Source organism: Erithacus rubecula (assembly GCF_903797595.1).
Source record: "Erithacus rubecula genome assembly, chromosome: 16".
Lineage (NCBI taxonomy): Eukaryota > Metazoa > Chordata > Aves > Passeriformes > Muscicapidae > Erithacus > Erithacus rubecula.
The window spans coordinates 3,374,447-3,400,073 of record NC_136668.1 but is presented as its reverse complement, the minus strand read 5'-3'; the positions used below and the strand labels follow the sequence as shown (position 1 = coordinate 3,400,073).

General features: G+C 36.4%; 1 protein-coding gene across 3 annotated transcripts in view; it reads right to left on the bottom strand.

Moving 5' to 3' along the window:
- Positions 1–5,935: 5,935 nt before the first annotated feature.
- The window catches only part of GABRG2 (gamma-aminobutyric acid type A receptor subunit gamma2), a gene marked incomplete at its 5' end in the record, with an annotated part of 63,630 nt that continues 43,938 nt past the window's right edge, over positions 5,936–25,627 (bottom strand). Inside the window, 4 exons of one of the 3 annotated variants that reach the window (XM_079320134.1) lie at positions 6,041–8,043; positions 9,492–9,515; positions 11,256–11,461; positions 12,992–13,144. In XM_079320134.1, the coding sequence (XP_079176260.1) occupies positions 7,768–8,043; positions 9,492–9,515; positions 11,256–11,461; positions 12,992–13,144 (659 nt within the window). In that variant the 3' untranslated portion in view covers positions 6,041–7,767. Of the gene's footprint in view, positions 8,044–9,491; positions 9,516–11,232; positions 11,462–12,991; positions 13,145–25,627 lie in introns of all 3 variants that reach the window. The other 2 variants (XM_079320136.1, XM_079320135.1) reach the window with 2 other exon arrangements.

Sequence of the window (25,627 nt, the reverse complement as noted above, 5' to 3'; positions counted from 1 at the left end):
TCTTATAACTGGTCGTAATTGCAGAACACCTTTAGAAACTGTTGCTATTTAGAATTAAATTCATTCTGTTCCACTGTGACATGAATGATTTTGATTAGCATGCTGATTAATATTTTGCCTGCTACCTATGAATTGAAAAGAACTTTTCAAGTTAGTTAGATTTTTATTACTAAACCTGAGACAGGGGTACTTTCCTTTTCTGTTTCAAAATGTTCATTGTGTACATTTTCTAGACAACATCAGAATGTCAATCCATTTATTGGAACTGTGGTAAGTGACTCAGGATATAATTATTAAATTTTACTAGTAATCAAAATTACGTAGGGATCTGGTAGTGAATGGTCATAACAAGACCAACAATAATTTGCTAAATAACTATAGTTTGAATTTTTCCAAGATGATTAGAAACACAAATAGAGAACAGAAAATAAGCTGCCAATACTTGTCTCTTTCTGTACCTAGAAAAGTTCATTGCAAAGTAATTTAGAGTTTTTATTTTTTAAAACTTCTGCCCAAATACTACTTTTTAGTTCTATGGTTTTTTTTCTTTGAAGAGGAGCATCTTTTCCCCTTGTACTTTTCCTTTCCACCATGTAGGAATTCAAGAGTACTGAGATCTCATTTCTTCTGGATGCCAGGGAGAGTGGGAGGGAAGGCAGAAGGAGCAATAACAGAGTACTTAGCATTTATTTGGCAAAATCCCCAGAAGAATTTTTACAATTCTCTCAGATGTACATGGGATGTGAACTTGAGCCTGTTTGCATAATCAAAACCCGTGTGTCTGCATTAACTCAGAGTGTTGGCTCTTCCCCTTTGTGCAGCTAGGAAAAACATCCTCTGGACACTAAACTGCATGCTCATGCAATGAGCCGGTATTCAGCTTATCCCCTAGGAAATCTTATCCCCACAGCAAATCTTACTTCAGGTTTGGGATGGATTTTAGTCTTAAATTCTGTTTTATCTTTAAATTCCCTGTAAAGGACAAAGTCGCCAACACAGAAAATAAAATGTTGATCAGATTATTTTCAAATTTCAGAGATTTTGAACAAGGTCATCCATTTCACTATTTTCCCAGACAAGCATCTTGTAGTTTTGTTCACTCTCAATATCTCTAAATTATGCAATTACAGAAGAATTGTGTCATTTACACTTGGGCAATGTTTGATCCCATCTGCTGATACCAATGCTAAAAGAAATTGTCAGAAAAATGTAAAGAAAAGGAAAAAAACCTTCTGTTTAGTGTTATTTTAGGTTTTTTTGGTTGGTTTTGGTCCTTTTTTTTCCTGTGGTATATTTGTATCTGTAGAAATAAAAGGGGAAAAAAAATCCTTTTGTATGACTACATGACTGTTTAAGTGTGTTTTGCAGCAGTTTAATTTTGTGTTTTCATTTTTTAGACTTATTTCTTCTATATGCCAAATGTTTGAGCTGAAGAACAAATGTTTTATCTTCTTTCAAACATAACATGTAATAAATTACCTTCTGTCATGCCCTTATGGTCCCTACCAGTGACTCTTTGATGCTGAGAATCTCCCAAGGGCCATCCAGGATATATTGTCCAGTGTATAAACCTCCAACAGAACTGCTGAAGACTCCTAAGAAACTTGGCAAAGGTACTGGAACCAGCCAAAACTGTTAAGGAAGTGTTACCTGGGGTTTGAAATAATTAATGATGTATTTTTTGGCATGACCATTGTCTTTGCTCTCCAGAAATACTTGGGGAGCTTCAGCAGCATCCTCAGGTGCTTGAAGGCAGCAGGACAAGAGCAGGGCATGGTTTGGGTGACGTTTGTGCCACACCTGGATGTTGTCAAGGGCTGCAGATGGTGCCAGTGTGGAGCAATTATATCTTTTTTAGAAGTAACAGTTTTCAAATTGCAATATTTTTTCAGTGTTGCAATGGAATCACTGATTTTGCAATGGAATCACTGATTCAGGTGAAACTGTGGGGTGGTGATTTTGGGGACAGAAGCATTTGTGCAAGGAAGATCCTGAGCTGCTAAATCAGCAGGAAGCTGTCAAATTCAGGTGAATGTAGCTGAGGGCAAAGGAATTGGAAAGAGCACAAGGAGAGTGCTCTCTTCCATAAGAAATCTCACTGTGGCAGCAGATTAAGAGTTGTGATACAAGCAGAACAAGAATGAGAAGCAGAAAAGCTTTTGAAGTTGGAATCAGTTTGTGACATTGTAGAAGTGCTAAAACTATGTCTAGTCTTTCCCTTCTAATCCTAGGGAAAGCACTGAAATGAATTCTGAGAGTTTATGGATATGCATTGTTTTGTCAATACAAACATGGAGACCTTAAAAAAAAAAAAAAAAAAAAAAAAAGCATGGTAAATTTACATGGGATTTTTTTGTTCTTTAATACAGCAAAGTATCCAGCTATGCTAAATCCTCTCCAGCAGGTGCAAGGCTGTCTGACTTTCAAGCAGTTTATAACATGATTTACTATTTTTATAGACATCTTGTAAATATATTAGATGTGTGGATACCTCTGTGCTTCTGTTTCATTTTAGGAATGAAATAAGTCTTGACTTGGAGCATTTTTGGGGAAGGTTGGTGGCATTTTTGTGGGGTTTTGGGTTTTGTTCCTTTTTTTTTTTCCTATGGGTAAATTAAGATGAGGCTTCTCACAGTAAAACTGAATCTATAGTTATCTACAGGCTTATAGCATATGCTTGGAAATTCTAAAGAGAGTGATGGCAGATTAAATCTCATCAGATATAGGTTTCAATATGCCAGTATTAAAAAGCATGTTTCTGGTGGAAAGATCAATATTTCTAATGTTTTTCATACTGGCTGAATTAAAGCAATATTAATATTTTCTTATTTACTTTTCTCATTTTGATAATCAATATGAATTTCATGTGAATCCAAATGAGAATGCCTAATCCCATCTAATATGCTGTGGTCTGGGTATTTTCCCCACGAGAAAGACAACCTTTTTAAATGTATTTTTGTGAAATAATTTGACATTCTGGCATGAATTATTCAAATGTGTTTTCTGACTTGTAAGCAAGCTTTTAGTTCATGTCTGTTATTCAAGATCTTTTAAAGGTCATCAGCTTTCTTTTACATATTCAACAGGTATGTTTTCCATTGTAAATCTTGACTTTAAAAAAAAGCCCCACAGTGATGTGTAAGTAGGAAGTTTAAATCTTTTCATCTACAGAATCCTCATAAATAAGGAGGGGAAAGTGCACTGGCTTTTAATTTTTATAAATGGAACAATAGCTCTCTCATGAATATAATAAACTGATTTATCTGTGAAACTTTCCATGAGATTTAATTAAATTCTCAGCAAAGCAACTGAAATTTTGTTTAAAAGCCAATACTTACTTTTTAAAATATTATTTTGTCCCCTGGGCTGTAATTAGGTTGTGTTTAGATGGATTCTTCACATTTTACTTTTCTTCTTTTCTTCACTCTTACTACTGGGTTGGCTTTGGATGATGCCTTAGTTTAAGATAACAGGCTTTAATCCTTCAATTGCAGAAACCCACAGACAGCCTTTATTTTTCATGAGGACCTCATCCTGTAGCTGCTAATTTCCAAATAGCATTAGCTTCCTGCCATGGCATTGCTGGAATCTGATCCTTCATGCATGTAGATGAAGCCTGAATCCCCAAGGTACTCTATTAAAAGTTCAGAGAGCTGCAACCTTCATTATTTTAGCCTCGAAAATTATTTTCTGTAGATCATTTTGCCTCTAATTTGCCTTCCTAGCTTGTTGTTCTGGGCTGCCACTGTAGTCCCTTAATGTACAAATTCTTTTTCTTTCTTTTCTACCTCACTTCTCAGCTGCAGCCTGGATAGAGCAGATCAGTTTAATTTGACTTCAGCCTCTGTGCCATATCCAAGCCTCAGTTTCTCCCACATTCTTTTTCCACATTGTCCTGCTTTTTGCTCTGCAGCATGAGAAACTCTTCAGCAAACCTGGAAATGTCCTTTCAATCCTTTTTTTCAGCTCATCTCTACTATGGTCCTACAAACCCCGGATTTGGTAATAAGGCAGATAATCCAAAATAATATTTTCCAAAATATTTTTTTTTCCCTATAAAAAAAAAATGGTATCCACTAAAATTTGTGCAACTAACAGAACTTTCTTGTTCAATTTCTGACATTATTCACTTGCCTAATTATTTTATATCTTTTTCTTCTTCTACATGGTTTAATACTGAACAGCTTTGGGGGCAAGGACAACTTTGGTGGAAGGAGTGTAAATATTTGGGCCTCCAATAGCTGTTGCAATAGCTGTGTCATTGGAACTGGATTTTAAAAGAGACTCCTTGTTCACCTTTTCAGTGTGTGATTTTCTTTATTTATTTATTTTGTTTTGTTTTGTTTTGTTTTTTGTTATTCAGAGGCTAAAATTTTTCCATATTGCTTGGCAAAATATATATTTTTGGGGCTGGCTAACATAAAAAATAGAACTGTTGTTGAGTCATATGATCTCCCTCAATACTAGCTCTTTATTTACAGTCTGGTTTTGTAAATGTTATAAATGTATAAAGATTTATAAATGCTTTGAAAGTGTCCTGTTTTAGTATAATCCCTGGGACAACAGTGTCTTGTCTTGGTCAGGATATTACATGCTCTTGGAATATAAATAGCAAGTAAATAATTGTGCCACTAGAGTATACTTGATAAAACTTCCAATGCCAATCAGAACATCCTCAGACACATACCAGAGCAGTAATATTTATTTGCATTGTGATGAGCTTGAAAACATCTCAGCAGGCCTGGTGCATCAGGAGAGAGTTTCTTCCCTGAAATACAACTGGGAGAGTAAGTGTGTATAATGTATATATTAGCATAATGTTTTCTAGACTATGTACACATAAATGTGTCTCTATAGATGGGTTTCTGGGCATTTTTATTCTGAATAATAGCACTTATTATTCAGAAATTATTTTGCCTACTGTTTTCTTCAGTGTGGTGACAATCTGGCTTTACAATACAAAGGTTTGTTTCTCTACTGAATAGCTAAAATAATCCCTGTTAGAGGAACACTTACTTAGCACTAGATTGCAGTTTGGTGTCAACTTCTTACTGGGAATTATATGTTTCTTCATGAACCATCCTTTTGAATTTCTTCCTTTTCCCCCAGGAGGAAATTACAAATCTACTCAGTACACATGGCAGGAGGTTTTGGGTAATGACTGATTAGAATCTTATTTCCTTTACTTTGTGTAGTGACACATGGTGAGCAAAGTTCACTCACCTCCTTAAGGCAGATGTGGCACACTTTTCCAGTTTGTTTTGCATTATTGAGATGAGGATATATAAATTCTTAACTCCTCTCTTGCTGGAAGGAGAAGTCAAACTTACACAAGTGAGGGATGGGATCATTTGCTCCTCATTATTACATCTGATTAATCAGAACTGCAGGTTTTCTGAGGCACAGGTAACCTGATGGCTGGACTAGAGTAAAGTGCTTAGTGTCACATTAATTCCACAGATCATGACTAAAAAAAATTCTGTATATGCTAACCAAAATGCACTTGGAGTGAGGGCATTAAAGGGTTGGTTTGGGCTGAGTTTCATAGTGATATACATAAAACCTATATGGGAACAGGGAAAAATTGAAACTTTAAGTGTAAAACATTAGTCACTCTTATTAATTGGAAGAAAATAGAAGAAAGATCTTAAATAATTGACTACTGGGAAAAAAAATAGAGATCAGTCTGGTGCCAGTTGAAACACCTTCACATGTGAAAGGTGATTGGCACTAACTCAGATAGTGGAGACTCTCTAACCAGATAAGGGAAGGTTATTTCTCTTTAGAGTATTTCCATTTCAATGATGTTGGTGGTTTTTTTTGGTTTTGTTTTTTTTTTTTTTAAATAAGATAACCTTCAAAAGAGTTAGTCCCCATTCTTGAAAGTTATGTGTGAGCCATTTGACTACAAAATGAGACAATGCAGAGGATTACAAGGATTATATTCACTTATATTTAGGTAGCTGATTAATCCAACTGGTCAAGCAGTCTAGTTCTCAAGCAGGCTTTTAACAAACTCATCACAGAAAAAGTAGAGTTGAGTGCAGCAGTTTTATTGAAAAAGTCCACAGTTGTGTGCAATTCCTTTATTAAAATGTTTCCAAATACATTGGAATAGGAGCAACTGATGATCAAGAGATATTCCTTTTTCAAACATTTTTATTTCCAAAATTATACAAACATTGGAAAACTTTCCTTTTCCTCCATTTCAATTAATAATAGTTCTGTAGTGATTAGTTAGAGGTCTCCCTTTTCAAGCTGAAAGCCCACTTTTCTGTAGGTGGCATTTTGCATCTTTGACAATTTAAAAAAAAACAACAAACCATCAGTCATATTTACATGTGCTTAAGGTTGCATAATTGAGCATCATACAGGTTCTGAAAACCAGTAGTTTTCAAGACTCACCCAGGTGGGTTGAAGGTTTTAAATACATACATAACTGCATACATGTGATTTAGTAGCCAAGACACCCTCTGCTCCCTTTTATTTTCAAGGCTATAACCTCTGTGCTAACCATGGCAAAGGTTTGTTCTAGTAAAGGTACTCACTGAGTGAAAGCAGCACTGACAACAGCTATTGCTGATTGAGGACATGAATGGGCAGAGAACTGTGAGTGTATATACAATAGAAGGACTAATGTTTCAAAATTAACTAGAAGCTCTTATGTAAAAATAATGTCTAGAATAAGCACTATTTCCTGTACTGGATTAAAGAATAAAAGTCCCACAAACACTTGTGTAAGGAAAAAAGTGGAGCTCAACGTGGGAAAAGAACAATAGTAGAAGCACATGGATTGAATTCAGAAGCTGGTCTTGCAATGTATAATTACTGGAGATTCAATTGAAATATAGGAACATTATCAATGGGAAATGAAGGTTACAACTGCAGAGGACACATACATTACACTTTATGAGCTATTATATTGGCCATACAGATTTGTCTATGTTATTTAGTTGAATCCTTAAGGCTTCTCTAATATCTTGCATGACAGTGGTGTCTGCTTGGATCTTCCATGCATGAGGGAGAGGGGCAATTTTTCAAGAAAAAAAGAAAATCGGGTTTGTCCACATTTCAATTACAATAGCACATCCAGAGACACAAAATAAAAGACAAAACTTTATGGTACCTTTTTTCATTATTTTGGCCTCCAAAAGATGCATGCACTAGGCTTTATGTACTATAACTTATTATAATATTTACAGCATTGTACATGTTACAGCTCTTAAAGGGATGGCAAAGGGTAAGGTCTGTTTTCTTCTTGGTGGGAGTAGAAGTTAATTTTCCTTGCTTAATAATACCTATTCAAAGTGAGAGATGACTCTTCCAGAAAGAAAAGCCCACAAGAATAAAGCTATGACATAATTATAGCCAATGTTAATAAACTGTACAGCACTTTACCTGGGAATTCTCCTCTCTCACTCCTGCTTGGAATCACAGGACTGATTCCAAATATCAACTGTTAAGTGATGCTGCTACGCTCCCCTTGCTCTGTCTGCCCAGTTTCTCTCTATTCCAGCAGGTATAGGTGTATATTACCTATTGACATGTTTCATTTTTAAATTATTTTGGCATGTGGAATGGACATGTAACTCACAATAACCTGATGTCAATTTTTGGACAAACGATATGACCGATATTTACGGGATTATGGCACTAAAGAATTCAGGTCACTAAAAAGCGCATCGTAAATACTTCAAGTGGAGTTAGGAAACCATCTCTCTAAGCAATTCAGCGAGTAAGGCTGGTATCACTGACTTCCCACTGCTTTTAGAGGTACAGGTATGACACCCAGTAGACCAGGTTGAACAAGCAGAAGGCGGTGGGGAAGAAGATGCGGGCGTAGGAGTCCATTTTGGCGATGCGGATGTGTATCCTGCCGTGCCGCCACGCCCCCGTCCGACAATCCTCAAAGCAGCAGAAAAAACTGGCACAGTCCTTGCCATCCAGACACTCATAGCCATACTCCTCATCCCTTTCTTGGAGGTGTGTGGCATTGTTCATTTGAATGGTAGCTGATCGCGGGCGGATGTCGATGGTGGGTGCCTAAGGTGGAGTGGCCAAAAAGGAAAAGGTGGTAGAGGGAGAAATTGTTATTATCACCAGCTGGGGGATGATGGTCAACATGTGAATGATGGTTTTGCTACATGGGGAAATGCTGACCTGTTCTAATGGCAATATTACCTTGAACTCTTTAAAATCAGTTGCATCATACCCTTTAGAGGACAGCAACACAAATCAATCTAAAGTTAACAGCTATGGGCAATTAGCAAAGATAAACTGAGTAAACACGAGAGGTTAAATGAGATTGTAATTGTAATCTAGGAATATAATTCATGGTGTTTTGAATTTTTGTTTTTTAGTTTACATAGCTGCTTGATATCTGAAGGCAATTTGTGTATTGCACATGAAAGGAGCTGCATCAGTTGTAAATGCAGGATTTTAAAAGCAGTGGTTCATGTTGAGAAAAATGCAAATATGTATACACAGGAAAAAGGCAGAAACTAGGTCTTTTGAATAAGATTAGGAGAATCTCTATAATACTCTCCAATTATTTGAATATATGCAGCTCACCACCTACTGATGTTCACCAGCTAGAAGGTTCAACATGTTCCACATTTTATATAGTAGCTGTACATGTATATATATATACATATATTTAGAATGAATTGAACAAGTTGAGCATTTAAAGGACATTTAAGCACTGGGTGAATGCTGGGATGATAGGCATTGAAATTTCATGCTGATAGTTATTAGGGAAACATAACATTCCATTCCATAAGTATGGAAATTTAATGTCACTTATTTGGTTTGGTTTCTTCCCTCCCTACCCCCCTGCCTTTAATTTTTTTTTTTTTTTTTTTTTTTTTTTTAATAAAATCTCTGCATTTCTGAATGGAGTTAAGGTTTTGATGTGGAACACAGCTGGATACATTTGCTAATTTTCTAAGTGTGTTGATCCAGTGACAACATTAAAAATCTATATGCATCTTAAACCCTTTAAAAACTCAGATTTTTTTCATAACGAACAGCATTTGATTAATTGATGGTGACACCGAGGTTTTTTTCAGGTCAACATCAGAATAGTTTTGGGTTTACAATTAGGAGTGAAACCACAAAGGTTAAAAATCCAGGGTCAGAGCTGAGTTCTAAAAGGGTGTGTTGGAAGTTTTTAGGATGGCTGGTGCTATTGGATCCCATGGTAAATTGAGAGAGAAGAATCAAAGTGTTTTAACATTAAACTCTCTTAATTTATATGATCCAATAATGTTGGTCACTCTTGAACTTTCAGAACCACAGTGCATTGGTATTTGGGCTGCTCAATCAACTCTACAAATTGTTTAGAAATTTATAACCATTCTACTTAATTAGCAAGTAGCTAATTAAAGGTCTCATTAATTAAAAGACCAAACAAAACACCACTCTCATCTAAGCTCAAATAGTTAAATTCAGCAGTTGCATGCAGTGAATTTCCATTCCAAAAAACATTATACCTTGAAGGAAAACATCCGAAGGAGCTTTCATTTTGTAGACAGAAAAGAGAATCAGAGGGTTGTGGTTTAAATTAAAGAAAGGAAAGAAAGAGACAAAAATAATGCAAATTAAAAATATGTTTCTAAAACATGATAAGTCAAAAATAACTACAATTATAGAAAGATTGTGATTACAGCAATTGAAACAAGTATCTGTAACATAAAATTCCCCACATTTTCAACTTGTCACTGTCTTGTTTACATTTGGGCCAAAGACATAAGATATCAAACTCCTGGTAGATTTTCATATCCTGAGGGGATTCTAATCTTTTGTGCTGGACTGTTTTGAAAGAGACCATTTACAATCTACAGAAACACTTTTTAGAAAGACTTTTTACCTGCAGACTGTGCCTGAACACTCTACTTTTAAGCTTTTTAGACTCTGTGATTAGTATTCAGGCAAACATTTATAGTTCTTTTTCTTCCCAGATGCTCATAGATGAGCAATATAAATAACAAGTTATTTGTCTTTATATGGACAATGTAAAGTGAAACAATTAGGTACATTTAGTTTTGCTCCTTTACCTGACTGCATAAGACCCAAATACCCACAGACAATTTTATTTCCATCTAATACAGGACACATCACTTTATCATTTTACTTTTTTTTTTTAGTCTACCTCTCAGCAGCTTTTAAACTTGAAATTAGAGGAATAGTATGTAGTGAAAGGTTCCTTAATTGCTATTTTTTCTATATTGATTTTTGTGATGCCTTTTAAAACTAAAAGAGAATATCATCAAAAGTCCTTGAATATTTTAGCAGAGCAAATCCAAATTACCTTATTCTTTGTTAGATGCCTGAAATAGAGAGGAAAATACTCTATTAATGTATAACATTTTTCCTTCACATTTTTCCTTTGCTTGGTTGGTTTAAGGGTGTTTTTGTGGTTTCCTTGTTTGTTTGTTTGTTTGTTTTTGTTTATGGGGGTGTTTTGGGTTTGGGGGTTTTTGGGGTTTATTTGGTAGATGATTAGATTAAATGTTTTAGAGATTCTAGACAACACATTAGTCAGTTCAGTTGCCAAAGGCAAGGAAAATTCTGTCCTGTACGAAATAAGTATCAATTTTTTTCCTTTGTGGGCAACAGCCCAAATCACTGCTGAGGGTATTTCCAGAATTTTGTAATTGTTGCTATTATATACATTATTTTTACTACTGGGGAGACTATATCCATAAGTATCATTATAAACTACTGTGAAATCACTTGCTAAGGCAGAGAAGCATGTAAATAAGGTAAGAAATACAAGAAAAAGAATTTAAGGAAACAATGTAAAAGAAACAGATGCTTAAGGGGAAGTTGGAAAAAGCACACACCAAAGTTTTAATATAGAAGTTTAACTGTAGTCCTGATAAGCAAGATAGTCATGTCAACATAAGGTAATGCCATAGAATATTGCTAATATTGCTAATTAGGACGGAGAAACAGATATTTTCTATAAAGAGGTCTATATAGCATAAATAATGGCTTTGATAGTTGTGGTTTGCAGAACACTTCGGTTAAAAAGATCTTTATCCTAAGAAATTAGTTTACCTGGCATCCAGAGAACTGTAATAAATGAGCTTTTGATACTCAAAGTGAATGTTTGCATTCCTATTCTTATGAAGGATGGGTATATATGTAATAGAACATTATGAAAAAAAGAGACAGTTATAAAGAGGGATTTAAATGCTCTCTCTCAGAAAAACTAATTAAATTTTAGACCTTGCTGGTAGAAAGATACATACTGGGTTTTTCTTCTTTTTGTCTTTATCCTTGCTTGGTTTTCTGTTGCTGACAAAGTAATGCAAAGTTCCATATTCCACCAGTGCAGAGAACACAAAAATAAAGCAGACTGACACAAAAAGATCCATTGCTGTCACATAGGAGACCTTGGGAAGAGATTTACGAGCAATTGTGCTTAGGGTGGTCATTGTCAGGACAGTTGTAATTCCTGGTAGGTAGATAGAAAACAACAGAAATAATATTACTCCAAGTAGCAAACTGATTTTCCAGTTACCTCTCTCTGATTGGTTTTGAAGTGTGCCTGGACTTTAAACATACAGCAATGATATTCAGTAGCACATTCTGGCAGTGAAATCCCAATTCAGTGGGAGTTTAGGGGATTAACAGGGGTAAGGTGACATTTTTGCATGGTCACTGACTGTGCTGCTTAGCAGAGTTCTTCAGTTAGATGAATTCTAAGAAATTTTATATAAGGTTTTCGTTTTGTAGTTTACCTCTGGGGAGTCTTTATTTTTATTGAAATTGAATTTTAGGGTTTATGTGCTCAAATGCTTAGAGCAAGAGAAAGATCTACAAAAAATTACTCTGACATGCCTCACCATCCCTTCCCTTTCAGAACATTATTGCATGTACTGTGGTGTGAAAAATGTTAAAAATGCATCAGAACAGTTGAAATCTACCACACTTTTTATGGCAGATTTCATACCATTGGTTTTACCTTCTTAGTGGTGCAAACAGACTAATTCTCAACAGAGGGACAAGTCTGTTTTGTGTATCTAGGTAAAATTTAAAATAACATCTGAATGTCTTTAATAATTTTGTTCTTCTTTAAAGCAGATTTTATAACCTCTTTTTAAAGAGGATGTGAAAAAACTAAAAACAATTAAATGTTTAAAGCATTTTCTTATGGAAGCCACTAGTCCTCTGCAGTTATGTTTATTCTAGTTAGTCTGTAATGAAAATTTTGTCCCCTATTTTACACTCCAGTGCTCTGTGCTATGGTTCTGTGAAGAAATGAAAACACAGAAGGAAAAACTGAAATAATTCTCACTTGGGTGGATTGAATATAGAAGTAGAAAAGGTGTTAAAGTTTCTCTAGCTGAATGCTTCTGCTTTGTTTCTTACTGTTACAGCTGCTTTGCACAAGTGAGATTAATTTGGTCTCTGTTTGTGGGGCAGTTGCTTCTGTAGAAATTTCTAATTCTGATTCATTGTATGTCACATTTTCATGTATAATGTTTGGGTACCACCAAATTAAGTTGATTTTTTTGCCTGAAGTCTGCATTTGATTGTTGGTCTCTAAAGTGGTCATGGTGGTGCATTCTCCCCTTGTTACCCCTTGGACACACAGCCAGATATGTGGATTCCTTCTTGGTAATTATTTAATTTGTGTTCCAGTCACTGTGATATGGAAGCAGAACAAGCAAAAATGACACATCCTGCCTCTAATCCAGTTGTGTGTCCCCATTGTCTTGATGTTTATAAAAAATACTGCTGCAATCAGAAAAAATGCAAAAGCTTTTATTGTTGACAATCTACAATAGTCAGAATCTGGCACTGTCAAAAGGAAGAGATGCAAATAAAGCTCAGTCTGTGTTATTCCTTGGAAGTTACTGCATTGCTCTAAATGAGGAGAGTTCATGTGAAGTTGTCTGTTCTCATATTTACAAGCTGGTGATCTGCAGAGGTGTCAGTTAAACATCATAATGCCTGAAGAAAACAGGAAATATAAACTTACCCAGTGATGTTCTGGCTGGAACTGCATCCTTATTAATCCAGAAAGAGACCCAGGACAAGACAACAATAAGTGTGCAGGGAATGTAGGTCTGAATGGTGAAATAGCCCATTCTCCTGCTCAAGTTAAAGAAAACTGACATGACTACATAGTCTCCTGTAAAACAAAAGCAGATCAAGAGAGAATAATATGTTAGAAAACCAATATAAAATGTGTATGTAAGAGCTAGGGGTTTCCTATTTCACATCTGGGGGTTGTGTGCATAATTATTAAACAGATACACAGGTGACAAATATATGCATCCATCTTCTTCAACTCAGCTGGAGCTCAAGGACTGGTGAATTTTCCACACTAGGAAAATGTTAACAGATTCACTCAGGAAACTTTGCTGTATGATTTCCAGGGTGACCTGCTTTGCATAGCATGAGTTCTACCCAAGCCATTCCTCATAACCAGACCTGCGTGGAGTCATCTGCTTGCAGCAGCCCAGGGTGTGGAGAGTTTTTTTATTTTCCTGAAGATCTTCTGTTGTATTTTTCTCCCCTAAAATGATTTGAATTTACATTTCCTAAGTGACCTCAAAAGCTGGGCTGGAAGTTACTCAGGTGTGCATAACACATCATTTTTATTCAGTTTGTGATTGTCTTTTCAGGTTCTTTTCCCCTCTCAAATTATTAGGTAAATTCCATCTGGGTTCAAGGACATAGCAAAGCTTCAGGTTTTGATGTGGTTTCTTTCTTATTGGTATGGTTTTTTTGTTTTGTTTTGTTTTTCTTTTAGTTTTTTGTTTGGTTGATTGTTTTATTGTTGTTGGTTGGTAGTTTTTGTGAGGTTTTTTGTTTTTCTTGGAGCTTTTTGTTGCTGTTGTTTTTGGTCGCGGTGTCTTTTTATCTTAACTAAAAAAAAAAACCAAACCCCCCTAGTTCTTATCTTTCATTCAGATTACAACACTCCTGAGAAAAATCTAAATAGAGAGGACCTAGACCAAGGCACAGTGCAAGCCCTCCCTCACACACTCTCCTTATTCAAGAGCTGTGTGTGCAAACCCAGCCCAAAGGTGCTGTGGATAGAATATAAATATACATCTGTGTGTGTGAGAGAGAGAGTATCCTCAGTTCTTCCATTTTATGGACCATTTCCAAATAATTTTCTTTTTTTTTTTTTTTTGGTTGGTTTTAGTGGTGATCCCCTGCTGTCTATGGAGACTTGGCTGGATTTTTCCCTTAACCCAAGGAATGCTTTTTATGCAGTAAACTATTACAGTAATGTTTTTACAATATTGTATGCATTATTTAAATTTTTTTTGTTGCTGTTCATATTGTAATCTGTGTAAGACCTTTTAAAACATAAACCAACTTGTAAAAGCCTTAGTCCAATCACTGGAAGTGAAACAGAACTTTGAATTCTCTGTCATCTTGAAGATACTTCAAAAGACAATTCATTCCCATAGAGCATTAGCAGTGTCCACGGGACATTTACTACACAAACTGGAGACACTCTAGTTGTGTCATCCAATCAAACACAACTCCCTCTGCTTTTCTTTTTTCTTTTACTTTTCCCTCTGCTTTTTTTTTTTTTTTTTTTTTTTTTAATTCATGACTTCATAAGCAATTATGTTTAGAAAGAACATCTCCCTGCTAACAGGTTCCAAAAGTTAAAAGCTGACATAATTGAAGGATTTTTCAACCCTCACAGATACTATTGCATATTCCTTTATGCAAAAACTTCCTTAGTTGATACTTGCATTCAAAAAATCCAAAATACTCCAGAATTATATTTGTAGGAAACTCTATGAGTTTCTGATATTTAAAAGACTGCAACATTGTTCTGGCAGACCTTATTTCTCATGCATTGTAGAATTGGAAATGTTTTACTGAAAGCTCAAGGAAATTACATATATATATATGAGAGGTAAGAAATAAGATATATATATATCCCATATACATATATATGCATATATATAGACACGTATATATATATATATATATATATATATATATATATATATATATATATATACAAACATATATAGATTTTATATGAATTTCTACTAATTGAGAAGTTAAATGAGAGGAAGTAAAAACTTCAGTGTCAACTATAACTTGCCAGGCAGTCTGGAATTGAGCAATATAAAGAGTCATTCAGGGATGCATAAATTCTTTTAAATTACATCTTACTTTCTCATCTGAAAGCCTGCTGATGCTGCAGACACTGTTGTGTTATGGAACACTTCACATCCTTACAAAAGAAAGGAATAATATTAATATTTTACCTTGCTTTCTTGGGATTTTGGGAATTGAGACGTACAGATGACTCTTTTTTGAGGTAAAAGTAGGAAAAACAAATGGAATTTAGGAATTGCCAAGACAAAGCAAGTCAATAATTCTGTAATGTACCTAATATCTCTTCTACCCTTGCAGTAATATGTTGTGGCTTTGTCTGGGACAGTGTGCATTTTCTTCTGAGTAGCTGGCACAGGGCTGTGCTTTCATTCAGCATGGGAAGGATGTTGATGCCATACTGATGTTTGTTGTTGCTAAGCAGCTCTTAACCTAAGTTAAGGAGTTTTCTGTCTCCTGCTGTGCAGGTGAGAAGTGGCAGGAAAAGCTGGGAGGATGCAGAGCCAGGACATCTGACCCAAACTGGCCCAAGGGATATTCCATACCCAAGGGTGACCTGCTCAGTGCATAAATGGGCTGGGAGCTGCCAGTGCCTGCTCAGGGACAGGCTGGGCATGTCAGTGTTTGCTTGTGACCAACTGCATCCCCTGCTTCTCTTGGGCTCTGCCACTCTCCCCTTATTGTCACAGTTAGTGTTATTTGCATATTTCTAATAGTAGTAATATTTTGCTTTAATTATTAAGTTGTTCCTGCCTCAGCCCATGAAGTTTACCTTTCCTTCTGATTCTCTTCCCCACTGGGGAGGGGTGGTGGGTAGGGAGTGAATGAAAAGCCATCTGTGCTCAATTGCCAGCCAGGGAAAATTCACAAAAATGAGACAAGGAAAACAGGACTAAGTGCTGGAATGCTCCAGAGAAATATCTTGCTGGGATTGCCAAATTTGCTTAAGTGATGTTGGAATGTTATAACATCAGGTCTTCTGAGATTTTGAATAACAAAAGTACTCTGAACATACAAAATAATGTGAGACCTTGGATGTGAAGTTTAGTACTCAGTCTCAGCTGTCAACACACATACATCCAAAATGTCAAATGCATTAAGTCCCCTGTGGAACATGGACATGACAGTACTCTGCTTTAATCACACCTCTCCTGATGGAATCTCGCCTCAGCCCTGTTTTTATCCAGATTAGGTTTATTGTCTGATTATTTATTCACTTCTCATCTCTTTAGCTGAGACCAGCTTAAATACTCTGTTATTTTCAGATTATATCTGTGCCTCAGGTAATGTTTCAGTCCTGGTGTGATGCCTGCATGTGAAGCTGTAATGTGAAGCACTAGTTTAGTGAAAAATGGCTAGACTTGATGCTCAGCACAATGTCATTTATTAGTCCTCACTTGGCAAATGGACAATTTTTTCATTATTCATCCTCTTTCCCTGAGCTCTGGCTCTTGTTTGTCCAATATTGTCTGCTGCAGCAAGAAAGCTTCTCAGACTGCCAGATTGCTGTTTGGAGCACTAATACACTTTTGGAGTTATCTAGAAATGAATGGTAGTGCAACCTGGCAATATCTTTGTAAGACAACATACTTAAGCATTTGGCATCCTAATTAGAAGATTTAGCCTTTCATCAGAGACCATACATTCCTATCTTCCATTCTGAGGTACATTTCTATTACATGTGTCTAGAAAGTAACACCACTATAATTTTCCATTTTTCCCTGGAAAAAATAATCTTATTACACCAAGGAACATAATAATTGATCCTTCATATATTTAGACCCTTCTTTTCTTTCTCTGAATACACACATTTCTCCTATTCCTCAGTAGCCAGCTGTGTTTCTATCTGCATATAGACAGACATAGTCCTTTTCATCTGAAGATACAATAGCAAGTTAACCAGTTTCTTCATTGACATGTATTTAAATCAGAACACAATCCCTCAGGAAAATGGTATCCAGGTCATATTTATCCTCATGTATAAATGCTCATATCATATTTTCTACTAAGTGCATATTCCTCCCAGTTGTGTTTGGAGGATGAAGAGAAAGATTAAGAGATGCAGAGCAGTGTTCTGAGTGGGGACACAGCATCTTCAAGCTGCCACACTGAATGGGAAGCTGAATATTTCTCTTGGGGCACACAGAGGAAGTGCATGGTTCTTAAAGTCATTTCCAGAGGAGATAATTTGAAAATTAGATTCATGCATCATTATTCAGTGCTTGTGACCTTAGCAAACCCTTGAAAAAGGTTTTATTTCTAGCAATCCTGTTCCATCCTAATTTACACAGACTCACAGCAGTCTGTATGAACTTTATTATGGTTTTCCTCCTACCCTACACTTGTGTGACACAGTGCTTGGAATACTAGGATTCAGGCTCTGTTAGACAGTAGGGGAAGTGAATCCCTGATTTGAGGAACCATCTGTGCATATGTCCCAAAGGTTCCATAAAGGAATTAGCTGTGTCAGGAAGCATAGCCAGGGGAAATGTACACTGTACTTAAGTGATTTAATCAGCACAGTGGGTGTGATCCTTCATTGCTTCCTGCTTGAAGAGTTTATACCTGTGCAGAGTGAATGGGGAATTACACCCATTACTGCTCTCTTTATGCATGTTTAAGTGACGGTGCAAAGTATAAGGTACTGAGGGAAAAAACCTCTAATTTGTATTCAGAAGTGATTTGGAAGGTAGTCCAAATGCAAGAGTGAAGAATGGATTGATAACACCACCAGAAATTGGTGTCTTAATTATAGTTCAGGTAGCAACACTTAGAGCTAAGATTGTCTCACACTTGGTGCTATGAGATTCTTTCAGTTGTTTGAAACACTGCTGGATTTAAATAATTGAAAGAACTGCAACAGAGCTTCAAAAATCATATATTGGCCAGATGGTCAAGTTACTTGCATGTGTTACTTCAGCTCATTCTCAGATGGTTTTTGAGTGGGGAAAATTCAGTTTTTCATGTCTGTTAAGGATATGGAGTTTTGAACAGGGAAATTCAATTAGGTGAAGAGCTGCCTTGTTATGGGTTCACATCATTAAGTCATTCATGGCTAACTTAAAAGCTTTGGAAAACAATGAATGTGTGCATGGACATGTCCATATGAATTAGATTTTTGAGAGTTTATAAGATTTTATTTCTTTCTCTGTTTCTTACAAAGCTACACACCACTCTGAATACCACTGCAGAAACAGATGGACAGTAGAAATGGTTCTCTTATCCTCAAAGTGTGTTTGTTTCTTTATACATTCCACTACCTAAAATCTCCAGGATTTCTCTGTGTTGCTGGGAGTTTACAGCACATGAGCTCATCACCTCATGCTGACTCATATGGGCTCAGGAGTTTCATTGTGGAGCTCTTCTCCCCTAATAATGACAAGCTTTCTATCAGGGTCAGAACAGGATTTTTTTGTGTATTTAGTTACCTTAAATATTTTTGTCAATGTTTAGTATTATAAAAATCAATGTCTGCTTGAGTAATTCTGATGATGTTTATAATGTAGAGCATTTTGTGCTTAAAATTTTAAAATCTGTGGGAAAAATAAATTATGTAGGAGAACATTGGTAAATTAATCAATAATTGCCAGAAAAAGCTACCAAATATCTTTATTATATTCTTTTAAAATTCAAAGTTTTTCTCTACTACGTGAATTTGTTAAACTGCCAAAAACAAGTCAGATAGGAGAAGAGTAATGCATTATCCAAACTTCCCCAGAATTTCTAGCCATCATTTTCTCCTTAAGGACAGATCAAATGACTAAAAACTGGGATTGATGTAAATTACAGATTATGTGGTGTGTAATAGGCACAGTTTTGTTAGTGCAGCAAATAACAACCACATGGTTGTTACCAACCACATCCTACAGACACAGAGATGCACCAGCTGTCCAGATTCCTAATAGGCTTTTATCCCCTGAATTTACACAGAAACCAGAAAGAGAAGAGCAAGCACTTTTTAAAATATTTGTTTAAAAAGACATGTAAAAATATAGATAGAAATGGAAACGTTTCTCAAAATTACTTCATGTAAACAAGTATATAAGTAGATGGCATGCTTCTAGATGGGAAACCCCATCCAGCTCACCTTTCTGGATGGAGTATATATAGGGGAAAAAGCAAATGAAAAATCTCGTGCCACAGGAGGGCACTGTCACCTCAGAAGAGAAATAAGAAAAGCTTGCAAGTCTGCCAGTGGAAAATTGAATCTTAAAAATTTCTAATTATTCTTGCCATTTAGTGTTTATACAGACACTGAAATGGCACAACTGACTTGTGTGGGTCTGTTATTAGAGGAGCACTTTTAAAGACTAAACCAACTCTTGTGTGATAGAAATATCCCCAAAGTAGTATCACCTTTGTGCTACAAGTAATGAGTATAAACTGCATCAATTGTTAATGAAGAACAACTGTGGTGGCAGAATTTATCTTCTTTTCCTCATAAATAGCTAATAGATACATCCTTGTTCTGTCTCTCTTTTACTGTCAGCTTGGCCAGTCTCCTTTTCTGTTAGGCAGAGAACACAGCTACTACTCTTGGTTTATTTTAAAAGAAGGAATAGATGAATGGTAGTTTGATGGAATAGATATGTTTTCTTGGGTTTAGTCATGGTATGTGGAAATACCATTAAAACAGTGGTGTATGATGTCTCTGAACGTCTAAAGGAGCTTCTTAAAAAGTTGTTCTATTAGTATAGACTATAAAAATAATGGTAAATGGGGCAAAAAGGATTATTTTGAATCCTTTTTACATCCTTCTTCATAAAAGAATCGAGTTTGGTGCCATTTTTAGACAGATATTCTGCAGTAATAGAAAATAACAAGTTGGTAAACTTGTGGGGCATTTTTTGTAAAGCAGCTGATTTCCTTCCCACTGTGTCCCCTCCTGTCACACTGAAGGGCAGTGAGGTTACCCTTAAGATGCTGCAAGTGGAGAGAAAATGAAAGAAAAAGAAAATAATATGGACAAGCCTTTTCTCTTTTGTGTCAATTCAGCTGCTGGTACCAGAGCTCTGGTGTATGCTCTGCTCAGCAGGGGCTGGAGGCAGATCCTTCCCCCAGAAAAGGCTGGAAAAGGGGAGAGTGGGAGACAGGATCAAACCTCTCCAGCAAATCAAGCAAGTATCAGACTGTGGATTATATTGTACAGTGCAGCTCTAATCTAGGATGAAAAGTCAAGTAAATAGCTTAAGATTGGTGGATTTGTCCTGATGATCTTCATTTGGCTCTTGTGCCCATCTCTTCTCTTGCCTTGACAGTGTCTATATTTGTAGTTTTTCTGGCATTTACTGTCTTGGTGAGGGTAATGAGTCAGCTGCAGATACAGTGAGATGTCTTAAACTGTTACAGTGGCATAAAGAAAATATATGATATTTGTTCTAAACACACAGTCTTCTATGAGAATTCAGATTTAATCTATTCTAATAATTATCTTGTGTGAAACCTAAAGTGACCTATTTTTATTTTCATTTTCCAACAGATCAGAAATTTCCTAAGTCTGTCAAGTTCAGTAGCAATATACTTCTAAACTGGTCTTTTGTCACGTAGAATAATTATATTCCCTCTTACTATGCAATGTTTATACATATATGGCAGGAAAATAATTTTGGCTGAAGTATTTGTTCACTAGGCACATGACTGAATTCATTTTCATAAAGACAGGACAGAAATTTAATCACGGTACTCATAATAAGCTGATGTGTATGAGATTTATTTGTTCCCACAGCCAGAAATGAAAAGTCCAGGGAAAAGGTAAAACCAGAGGGGAACACTGTTCCCTAGGAATCTGACCATGAGACCTTCTCCTTATCTCATTCTTTTCCAAATGCCCTTTCATTGGTTCTGTCCTTCAGCTTTTTTTTTTCTTTCATTGACATTTTTAGACTGCATAAGGGCCAGAGCATTAAAAAAAACCCAAAAAACAATGAGTCTTCTCCTTTCCAAAAATGCTCAATAATCTCTTTCCCTCTGAGATTTATGACACTAATTGTGTCATAGAGAAGTCATGATGCAAAATAAAATGGTGTAAATATTTAGCCTTTAGGAAAAAGAATGAAAATATGTCATGGCATTGCAGTTATTTGCTTTTGACAAATTTGCACATGGAAGCAGTGCCATTCCCTACCTGATTCCTGGCATTACATAAAGAGTGGGGTGAGCCATGGTCATAGGACAGCACAGCAACACAGTGATTTCCCCAAAATATCTAATAACAGAAATTCTTATTATCCATTTCTAAGCTGTGATTATAGTTTGATTATGTAATGAGGTAAAGCAATATTAAGATTTTTACAAAGTTTGCATCATAGTCCATTTATATAAGATTATCTCTGGGGTTCAGATAGCTGCAAGCCTGGTTTTCAATTTACATTCCAAGGGATGAATCCTAACTTCATTGCACAGTTGGATGGAGGGCTGGGGAGAGGAGGAGGTCTGCTCTTTTTTTTCTTTTTTCTTTTTTTTCTTTTTTTTTTTTTTTGGTGCAGTTTTTAAAAAGTGAGGAAGGTGTATTTCTCTGTGTTAATATGCCTGACAATAAACACCTTGATTTCTTGTGGGACCAGGCAGAAGAGAGCTGCAATTAGTTCATGTTTGTGAAATGACAATCTCAACTGATGAAACTTCTGCAAAATGAGATGAATCATTACACTCATCCAAGCAAATGAAATTTCTTTATGTATGACATGACTTTCTGCCCAACAGTTCTGAATTTTGTTTGGTGCTTGGGCACTCATTGCACTTGAAGTGCTGTTTCTCAGTTCATTTGGCAGAATGTGTGTCATATCTCATTAGTTTCTAATTATAGGAGGAAAGAATGTAATGACACTAGGCAGTAATTAAAATCTATTACTTTTGTCTGCACCTTCTCTTTGAAATTACAAAGCCAAGATTTAGCCTGAGAATTTTTTGTTGCTGAAAGATGTCAGTATGTGGAAATGTATTGAAGGATTAAATATAAACTTAGGTGTGTTTGTTTCTAAGGTTTCATCTGTGAGTGCCAGAAGTCTGAAAGGAAAATGAACATTACTAACTCCATATTTTGCTCCTGATATGATTTTTTCCTGGCTTGTGACATAATTACAAACAAGGGGTTGTTTTGCTTGGTGCATAAGCTATTGCATTAGCCAGCACAGAAGGGTTTTCAGAGTGCAGGATTGTATTCAGATGTGACAGCAGCAAGAGTTGCAACCCATTATGCTCTAGTCTGCAAATAATCTTCAGATTACAGAACCTTCTGCTTTCTCTCCTGTTCCCCCCTTGCCTAGGAAGCATCAGCCAACATCTCATCTCTGAATGCTCAGGAGTCATTCTGGTTCTAAGGAACCTGTTTGACTCACTGTGCTGACAAGTCCATCCAGTTCAGGGATGAGAAAATGTGAGGATGACAGTAAATCTCAAGTATGGAGGAAAAGTAGAGAGTCATAATTTCCAGGCAGCAGCACCAGCTGAGGTGCTGTTCTCTCAGGAACTTTTCTATGCCTGACACATCCTGTGTCCTTGGCTGTTTTGGATATCTGTTCATTATCTAAATACCACAAGAAAAGTTCAAGAAAATTGTGGACCTACAGCAGGACTCTGTACATATTTAAAATAATGACTTGCTTAATTTTGATTATTAAACCTATTGCCATAATAATACAGGTTTTGATATAATGCAATCACCAACATAAACAACTAAAATATGTTTTATTATATTGCATTATTTCAAGGTATCCAGATGGTATAACCACTTTCTGACAACATTCAAATCTGTCTGCTGCAGGGAAAACTGGAAATAACTTTTGTTCCTGTACTTCATGAAGAACAACATATCCCTGGGACTTTAGGTCAAATACATTATCAGAATTATGAAAAGGAGTGGAATGAGGATTGTCAAAATTATGTGAATTTTATCATGGTGAAATTTTCAGCAGTTGGTGTCTGAGAAAGAAAGCACAAAATGGTGAATGTTTTTGTTTTATGGGGTGGCAAAGCACAAGATTGATACCATACCATGGGTCAACATATTTGGATTTTCTAGGAGACTCTGCAAAGGATTTGTCTGAAAAGAGAGTCTGGCCAAGTCCAGGGGTAATAAGAGAAATGCAAGATGTAAAAATGGGAATTCAATAAATGTGACACTCTGAGGTCTAGGTTAAAAACTGCTAATAAAATTTAGATGCAGGCCTATTTGTTGAATGTAATAAGCAAAAAAAAAAAAGTATTTAATAATTTTGGTCTAAACAACAAGTCTTACAGGTGTGTTGGAGAACTCCCTTGAAATTTCCTGAGCTTTGTGCAAGGCCTGGTTGCTGAAACAATTGCACATGACTAATGTGGTTCATAAACACCCCTTCTCAGATTTGTTTTATGTCTTTATGAATTGTCTTACACAGCAGAGGTCATTCTTGAATTCCTCTGAATGCCTTCCATTGGAGGAGAAAAGGAGTTTGAGGATTCAGTACATTTAATCTTTGGTTTGATGTTTTCAGGGCCAGTAGCTCATAACCTGAGGCTGCAATAAAACTTGATGCTTCCTTCTACTTCCTCTCCAGAGGGAAGAAGGTGTGACTGCATGGAGGAAATGTTCTGCAGGGGAGCCACAGATCTCACAGACTCATTCTGTCTGAACACCCCAGCAGAAGAAATATTTATAGAAGGGAGTACCAGTCAAACACCAGCACCTTGCTTGCAGTGGGTGTAGAGGGAGACAGCTGGGAAGACAGTGCCATAAACAAAGAGCCCAAGAGCACTGGGAGGGAGGGATGCATCTGCCTTTATTGCTCAGCTTCCATCACTAGAGAGGCTTTTTTCCTCAGTGTTTCACTTCCATATAATTTTAGCTTCTGTTAAATATTGCATCAGTGGCTATTTAGTTTAAAACCCCCAGGGAACCAATTCAACTAACCAAGAAAAGACTAAATTTCACTTGAGTATCAGACCCTGGGAGGCAAAACATCAAAGAGCAAAAGTTACATAGATCAGACCCAATGCACTCTGGTCACCTACCAAATGTTGGGGGCTCCAGAGAGCTCAGTAAGAAAAGAAAATGTCTTTGAGCACAAGAACCCAACAAAGATACATGGTAAAATGCAAATTGTCCTGTTGGGAAACATCATAGCCAAAACCATGTCAGATAATCAGTGTGGATTATTGACCAGCACACTGAAGCAAGGCAAGAGATCTCAGGTCTAGACCTGATACCTAGTGCCACTTCCAGGATGGACCAGCTGCAGGACAGCTGTTTCTCTTAGCCCATGAAAATCATTTGGAACACATGCACACTGTGTTCCAACATCTGGAGATTCCAAATTTATGTGGGAAAATATAACATGAATAGATGAAAATGGGAAAGCAAGAAAATGATGTAATTACATAACATTACATAACTACAGTCTGAGTAAGTGTATAAACCAGGTAGAGATTACACCATTGAGAGAGACAGTCCACAGTTTTCTGGTTTTTTTTTAAAGTGGCAGATACAGGTGGCAGCAAAACCAAAACACATTTTTAACTTCTTTTACTTGCCTCTGTTGAATCTTGATTTAAAATGAAATCACATAGCAAAGAAATTCAGTTGCTTAAAAATTAATGGGATTAAAAGCTTGAAGAAATCTGCAAGGAATTATCCCAATTAGCTTTCCATGGCTACTTGTTGATGTATTAAGTTCTTCAGAAACCAGTGGTTTACCCAGGTAGGGAGCATGTTCACACACCTTTCTGAGTTCCAATGCTAATTTCCTGTGTAGGGATTCCAGTGGCTATCTTGGTGTTCATCTTCACTAGCAAGTGGACTTGGAAACTGGGTGCATAAGGAGGAGCTGCTGTTTGAATGTAAACATTTCTGTGTATGTATATTTCATGTAACAAAGAAAGGAGAAGACAAACATTTTTGTGAAGCTTCACTATGCATAGATTTGTTGAGGTAGTGTTGTGTTGTTGTTTTGTTTATTAGTTTTTAATTATATTTTCATTGCCATGGTAACCTCAGTACCTGTGTGTAGCAACTTATGGTCCCTTTAAATACCAGGAGAGATATTACCTGACACCCTTCTGAACACACAGCCCAGTGGAGCTCCTCTCAGCATCCCAGCATCACTGCACACTTACAAGCCAGGTTCTCTCTCTTCTCCACTTATATATAATGACATGGGACTGTTTAGGAATGGAATGATTACTTTTCCTCAGACACAGACTCTGTGAATGGCCCTTAGAAACATTTGCCTGACAAAAGCATTCATTTCTTGGGCTATCAAGTACAAGGAAGTTTCCCACCTATGCCTGCAGCCTGCAGTGTGCTGCAGTTTTGAGTTCCTGCCCAGATGCTTTATGCTGACAGTGATGACAGGTCTGTGTAGATGATCTTAGTGTCTTTTTAAAGGTGGATGAAAGTGCACTTGTTTTCCTCTAACTATTAATATATGGCTGCCAAAAGTTGATGTTGAGAGAGCTGTGATAGTTTTTAGCTCCAACAGGCTTCTACAGTACTCAAAAGAACAAAACTATTGCCTTTAATTTGCATGGTCTGCCCAAGGCATGT